Genomic DNA, 7,620 nt, shown 5'->3' with positions numbered 1-7,620 from the left:
AGTAGTTTGCGTTTCATAAGTTGAGTTTCTATTATGTGTCCGATTTTAATGTGCCCAAGTTTCTCCCATGACAATTGTTGTACTCAATTGTAATTCTTCTGTAAGCATGTAATGATGCACTTTCGTTCGTGAGTTTTAATCTTAGTCAACAGTAATTTTAAAGTTTCATGTGTTGCTTCGTGTGAGACGTGCAGTTGCTAAACCCTTCTGAAGGTTACTTCCTTCTCGCCTTTATTTCCGTCACACCATCATTTCAGTAAGATGATGTGATGAACTTGGCTTGACTCATGTGTACTCTGTACTGTTACCTTGCAGAGGAACCATTTGCATGTTAATAAGTGTTCACAGTGTGTGGTTTACTAAAATTAGCTTCAAGGCCATGGACTCCCATGGTACACCCACACAGGTGATTGCACTGCTCTTGATTAACATTATCATACCTGTAAGCTCAGGTTTGTGGTCTGTAATGTATTTTATTGTTGGATATTTCACTTTAATTCTCTTTTATTTGTGTGCCTCTACTTGGAGTGCAAAAATAGAACCCTGCAGCCCTACCATTGTTTTTCTGAATGTATATATAAAAGGTTTGGATGAAAAAGGTTGTCATTTATGACCCCTAGTCATGAATTAAACAAACTAATGGAATTTGTAAATGTTAGCATTTACATATACCTTCAGTATGATAGCAGAATAAAATTTCTACTAAGGTGTAATCTGTTTTATTGGCAAATTGTAGAATATATACTGCTAAAAATAAAATATTTTAGTCAGAGTACAGCATCAAGTCAATTAAACTTGTAGGATATTGATCTAGTGAGCTGGTTCTTAATTGGTTTCAGCTGCTTTGGGATTAATGAAGTTAACAACAGGTGCACTAAAGGGCCAACAATGAGACAACCTCCAAAACAGGAATGATTTTACAAGTGGAAGCCACTCACATTATTTCACTCATCTTTTGTTTTTTCCCCACAAATTTTGCATTTAACTAGGGTCAGTATCACTACTGGTGGCATGAGGTGATACCAGGACCCTAAAGATTGCATATCTAGTCATACTCCTCCAGGATGGCGCATTAACATGTGCAGATTGGCAGAAGGTTTACTGTGTCTGCCAGCACAGTCCCAAGATCTTTTCATTTCCAGGAGTCAGCCAGTTACTCTAGAAGAGCTGGATGGGGCTGTAGAAGGCCCTTAACCCATCAGCAGTGCTGCAATCTGCTCCTTTATACAAGGAACAACATGACAAGCAAAGTCAGAGCCACATAAAATGACCTCCAGCACACAACTGGTGTGAAACAGACATCACGAGGTTGGGCTAAGGGCCCAATGTCCTCTAGTGGGCCCTGTGCTCACTGCCCGGCACCGCGGAGTCTGATTGGGATTTGCCATAGAATACCAGAATTGGCAGTTCCACCACTGGTGCCATGTGCTTTTCACTGATGAGTGCAGGTTCACCCTGAGCACGTGTAACAAGTGTGAACGGGTCTGCAGAAGCTGTGGAGAACGTTATGCCGCCTGTAACATCATTCAGCATGACCAGTTTGGTGGTGGGTCATAATGGTCTGTGGAAACCTATCTGTGGAGGGACACACAGACCTCTACAGGTTAGGCAATGGCACCTTGACTGTCCCTAGGTATCAGGATGATATCCTTGGACCCACTTTCAGTCCCTACTCTGGTGCAGTGTGTCCTGGGTTCCTCCTGATGCACAACAATGACCACTCATGTAGTGAGATTATGCAGGCAGTTCCTAGACTAAAAGAATCGATACCATTGACTGGCCCCCACACTCCCCTGACCTAAACCCAACAGAACACATCTGGGAAGTTATGTTTTGGTCCACCTGACGCACCAGGCTGCACCTCTAGACTGTCCGGGAGCTCAGTGATGCCCTGGCTCAGATCTGGACCAAACCATCACTCACTTAAAGGCAAACTTAAAGACAGATTTAGTGCTAAAAATTTGTAGACACAAAGCTACAATCATCTCTTTTTTCTGTTTCTTGTTAACAGTAGAAAATGGTGATAAAGTGTTGACTATAAGTTACATAATTCCTTTTCAATATGGCAAAGAGAACACTGCATTTTCAGATTTTATTCTAAAAAGAAGAAAAAAAAATAACCAGGTGACATAGTATCTCATCCAGCTGACAATCAATCCCAATTCACAGATTATTCCCCATAAACTGACAAGCACAATTTTGATGAAGACCCATTAAGTGATCACATCCAACATTTCTAAAAACAGAAATGACTAAAGTACATTTTGACCCATGAAATGTGGCAAAAATGGCTCAAATTGGAGTAGGTGCTAATTTTCAGATGGCCAGTTTTCCTAAGGTGGGCTTGCACTAATTGGAATTGTGTATGAAATGCTGTAGTGAAATTTTAAGTCTTATCTGTATTAGAGCTTTTGAACTCTAGTATGATCTTAAATTTGACCTTCCAAGTAGCAGGAAACCAGTAATTTCCTCTAATGGTGTCCTACATTGTTAAATAATTAAATACGTTCGGTTGTCAAGACATCTATAGAGAGTCATGGGATTTACACTCACTTGCCACTTTATTATGTACTGGAATGGACTCACCTTTGGCTTCAGAACTGCTTTAAGTCTTTGTGGCATAGCTCTCCCATTCCTCCACATCCCAAAGGTGCTCATATGCATTGAGATCTGATGACTGAAGAGGAAATTTCAGTTTTGAACTCACTGTAATGTTTAAGAAACTATGATCCTCCTGAGAGCAGCCATCAGACGGTGGGTACACTGGTCATTAAAGGGATGGGCACGGCCAGTAAGAGTACTCAGAAACGCTGTGGTGTTTAAACGACGCTCAGCTTATGTGTTTACACACCACTCTGCATTTAATCATTAGTTATTATTAATTTCTGGCTCTCTTCCACAGTGTCTGTTGTCCTGTCCTCCTCCCCTCAGCCCCAACAGGTCACGCCAGACAGCTGCCCCTCCCTGAGCCTGGTTCTGCTGGAGCTTTCTTCCTGTTAAAAGTGCTTGTTCAAAGGGGTTCATCTGATTCTTGGGGTTTTCTCTGTATTATTGTAGAGTCTCTGCCTTACAACAGAAAGCACCTTGAGACGACTGTTGTTGTGATTTGGTGTTATAAAAATAAAACTGAACTGAATCGTGCTGGTACCAAGGGGCCCAAAGCTGAGAAAATATCCCCCAATCCATTACATCATCACCACCAGCCTGACCTGTTTACACAAAAGCAGAATAGATCCATACTTTTATTTTGTTACTGAAAATTTCTGACCCTACCATCTGTCGCAGCAGAGATCGAATCTCATCAGACCTGCAACATTTTTCCAATTTTGGTGAGCATGTGTGAACTGTACCCTCAGTTTCCTGTTTCTTACCTGACAGGAATGGCACCTGCTGTGACTTTTCTGCTGCTGTAGCTCATCTGCTTCAAGGTTTGACATGCATTCAGAGACGGTGGTCTCCTTACCTTGGTTGTAGTGACTAGTTATTTGAGTTACTGTTGAGCTTTGAGCCTTCAGCCCAAAGCAATCTGGCCATTTTCCTCTGACCTCAACAAGGAGACTGGATATTTGTGTTACCTAGCAGTTTTGATAGATTTACTGACTGTCTTATTTTGAATATATAAATCTAACTATAATAACAAAATACATTATAAGCAGTAAAAAGAATAGCTTCAAAAAGAATAGGATGAAGTTTACACTGTTAATCCTACCTCATTAATACAAAAAAAAAAAAAAAATACTAATACAGAACATTGTTTTCTTGAATCCAAATATTTAATAGGTACATATCAAGTCATGACATGTATAAAATTTCAGATCACAATATGAAGCAATAAAACTCCTCAGACTGGCGTTTGCTGCAAATGTTTGAAGTCGCCAACATAAAAAAATGACTAATGATTAAAACAGAAGCAACTAAAATGGTTGAGGAAAAAAAAAAAAAAGTGTGCAGACACAGATAATAGTAAGCATTCTAGTAAAATCAAATGTGACTTCTTAAACTTTTTTCTCTTCAATAGAGTGCAATAAAAAAACGAAACAAAAAAAAGAACAAAAAAGAACAAAAACAACACAGCACTGAAGCCAAGCGTCCACAAGACGTCTAAAAGTTGTTAGTACTGTAGGTTCACGGAGGGCAGGAGACAGTGGAGTGAGAGGAGGAGGAGGAAGCAAAGGTCACGGCAGAGAAAGAAAGTAGGGATATCAGCCTGCCAGTCAATGCATGAAGAAATAAATCTGAACAATATTAAGCAACAGTGGAAGTAATGCACATCACAGTTAGCTTTAAAGACCATAGTAGCATCTGTACTTGCATGTTAATAAAAAAAGAGAAAAAAATAAACAAAAATAACCAAAAAAAAGAAAATCCTGAATGATTGAACAGAAACAAGGACATCACCACAAACAAACAGCCTGTCAATGAAGGGGGAGGTTCGAGGGGGAAGGGAGGGGGTCAGACAAGAAGACAGCGTTCACCTCTGATCTGAATGTCAGCAGAGTTAAAAAAAAAAAAAAAAAAAAAAAAAAAATGCTGAGGCTGCCCTCGTCTCAGCTTTACGCAAAACACGTCTGTGCCTCGAAGGCTTTTGCACCTTAAGGGCTACATTTTTCCCACAAAGCCGACTCGGATGCACGAACCGAACGTCGGCGCTCCAGGTGACCTCTGTCCGAGACTGCGCCGCTGCTGCTCTCCGTGAGGCGTTTGTTAAAGCTGCTATCAGACCTGCCAACCCTGGACATTTTAAAGTACCATATCAGCGCTCGAAAGAGATGCGAATCTGCCTCCCGCGCTCACAATTAAAGCAACAGGTTTTTAAAGTATGATACTTTCAGAGGGCGCAGAGGCTTGTGAATTCAATGTCAACAAAATATCTGATGAAAGGCAACAGCAGAAAAAAAATAACACAAGGTAAGTGAACATGGGGGTGAGGATGTGCTGTGTTTGGGTCCAACAGGTGATGACAGGACTGTTACCACATGTTACTATGCAGCTTAACGTACAAATAAAGAACAAGAAATTCAATAACGATTGGAGATTAATGTGATTTATGGTCAAACATTGGGGAAAAAACCCCAAACAACTTATAAGTAAGAATATTTTTGACTGTCAGTAGTATCCTGGAGTAGGTGTTGTTATAGTGTCTCAAACTCAAAGAAGCTAATGATTTATGCAGTGCACTCCAAGTGCTTTTAGTAGTCTAGGTTTAACTAGTTAAACATCAGGGATGGGTCGCTAAATATAAAAAAAAACATCTTTTTTTAATTCAAAAAAGTGTCTTAAAAAAGTAGTTTTCCAAAATAGAGAATAACATCATGCTGGATACGTCCAGAGCTCTCCACCGACAATTAACTAACAGGTAGAACAGCAGCAGATGAACAATAAAGACCAACCAGCTTTATGTGAAGGCCTTCTTGAGTGCAGGGACACCAGTCACTGAAACAGAAGTGCATCTAAAACCTCTTTAGTCTTTTATTCCTGTTACATCAAAGCATTTGTTAAAAAAACAAACAAAACACCAGAACATATGGACCTGACATATCAGGACAGTTCTGTCAATGTCATCGCACTTAACAAGTGGAACCGTGAACCAGAACTACATTTATAATCCTCCATGCGTGATGTTTATTAATTTCTGACACTGTTAGACTTTTTAGTGCTTCTGAAGGAGTTTCAACAGTGCGCTAGTTCTATTTTATGTTCAGGCACCAATCGCCAGCAGAGGTTACCCTTTTAAACAGACTCCTGCAATCTTTGCCCATAATCAGCCCTGTGGCCTTGTGTCTTTATTAAAGCAAATGGCTTTTCTGACTCCACATAAAACCTAAAGAGGGGACTCACTGGTGCGTCTCATCAGTATGTAAAGTTGCAGCTTTGTTGGAACCATAAATTTTCCAGCACTCTAAACAAACTGGATGCAGTTGCCAATTTGTGTTCCCTGCCAATACAAGGAAAGTTACCCCTGGTGAGACATCTGCTATTCCCGTTAGCTCAAGGCAAAGCAATGGCATTATTCCAAGTGACATGAGGAGCAGGATGTTAGCACTTGCTCCTGATTAACCTACAAAACAAGCCTGCTCCACATGTCGGTAATAAAGTGCTTCATGGGAATAAGACATTGTGTGCTTCATTTCATTATAAATGCACGTTAACAACAGATCAACTCTGTGGGCACCCTCTCAGCCAAACGACCTACTCACCCCCGCCGCCTCCTAGCACCGGCCACTTTTTATCAGCCAGCTCAGAAACGGCTCCGATCGGCTCGGTGCTTTGGTGTAAAGCTGCATGCATGGTACACAAAATGCAAACAGGGTGGCAGGAAACTAAACTCTTAAACTGCCGAGCTCGTGATGTTGCCGGGGGAGAATTTGCACTCTGACGGCATAACGCAATTAATTGAACCGGTGGACGACACGGTGGAAAGGGAAAAACTGTTCATGGCTAGTGTGAGCGTGATTTGGGGACTTTTTTTGTGCATTGGTTTTCGTGTGCGTTCGTGTGGCAGGAAGTTTTAAAAAATGTCCTCGGTTGATTTTTCAGGCTGGTGATGCTGATGGAGACAGTCCAAGTTCAACAGATGAGGTCAGTCCCTACTGAGGTTGTTTGTGTATGAATGATTGTATACATAAATGGCTGTATATGCAATATACATTAGCCCGTGGGTAAGTACATTATGTGTGTGCAATGCATTTTAAAGTGGAGCTCTAGGTACTTGACAGTATACGAGGGTGCACAGAATGGGTGCTTATGTGCGTGTATCCTACTTATAAACGTGATTTCGACCTCATCGGCCCTTGCTGTAGCCCGGAAAGAACTGGTCGAGCAGCATCTGAAGCGTCTTGTTTTGGGTCATAACGTAGTCCTTGCCCAAGTCGTGGCGGCAGGCGGGGCAGGTGTACACCTTTGCCCGAAATGACCGTTGGAGACAGGTCTGTGAAGAGAAGGGTGAACGTTACTGTAATACATGAATACTCTGTGTGTTTGTTCTCCCCCTACACAATCAGGAGCTGACTAACCAAACTTAGTACACATGTACACCTGAGCCCCTGAAGGTTCTCATCTACATCATATATTGTGATGTGATCATGTTGCCAAGCAACCACAGAGCAACAGGCTTAAACTGTTTTTTTTTTTAATTATGCACCTTTAACACTGCATCAAACATTTTTATTTCACAACAATAAAATCTAATTTATATTCGCAAAACTTCAATTGTGTGTGACATATTATGCTATCAAGTTGCCTGGCAACCACCTAACAACAGACTAAAACTCAATTCAATTCAATAAAACTTTATTGATCCTGAAGGTTGACCCCGAAGGAAATTGGGTTAAGGCTGCCGACCTTTGCCAGCGCCATCTTACCCTTCTGACCATACATACATTACACAACCATCACATGGGGAAGACAGGTCAGAGAGGTATAACAATGCAAAATGCACAACATGAGGAAAGATAAGGAGAAAAAAAATAACTCCCCCCAGACTGAGCTCCAACAGGGAGATCAGTTTGAGAACAGAAAAAAAACACCTCTGCACATAGCACATGAAAAAAACTCTTAATACACCAAAGAAACACATGACAAGCAACGGGGGTGGGTAAAGGGTGAGAGGCAGCCAACGTA

At 41.1% G+C, this 7,620-nt stretch overlaps 1 protein-coding gene across 4 annotated transcripts in view; it reads right to left on the bottom strand.

Annotated features, from left to right (window-relative positions):
- Window positions 1-3,751: 3,751 nt before the first annotated feature.
- The window catches only part of LOC116322423 (E3 ubiquitin-protein ligase UHRF2), a 42,904-nt gene continuing 39,035 nt past the window's right edge, over window positions 3,752-7,620 (bottom strand). For all 4 annotated transcript variants that reach the window (XM_031742488.2, XM_031742487.2, XM_039614856.1 and 1 more), the window contains one exon: window positions 3,752-6,928. In XM_031742488.2, the coding sequence (XP_031598348.1) occupies window positions 6,782-6,928 (147 nt within the window). In that variant the 3' untranslated portion in view covers window positions 3,752-6,781. The remainder of the gene's footprint in view (window positions 6,929-7,620) is intronic.

The sequence above is a fragment of the Oreochromis aureus genome, linkage group 7 (genome assembly GCF_013358895.1).
Source record: "Oreochromis aureus strain Israel breed Guangdong linkage group 7, ZZ_aureus, whole genome shotgun sequence".
Classification (NCBI taxonomy): domain Eukaryota; kingdom Metazoa; phylum Chordata; class Actinopteri; order Cichliformes; family Cichlidae; genus Oreochromis; species Oreochromis aureus.
Note: the sequence above shows the minus strand (reverse complement) of the source record. Positions and strands in the feature narration are given on the sequence as shown.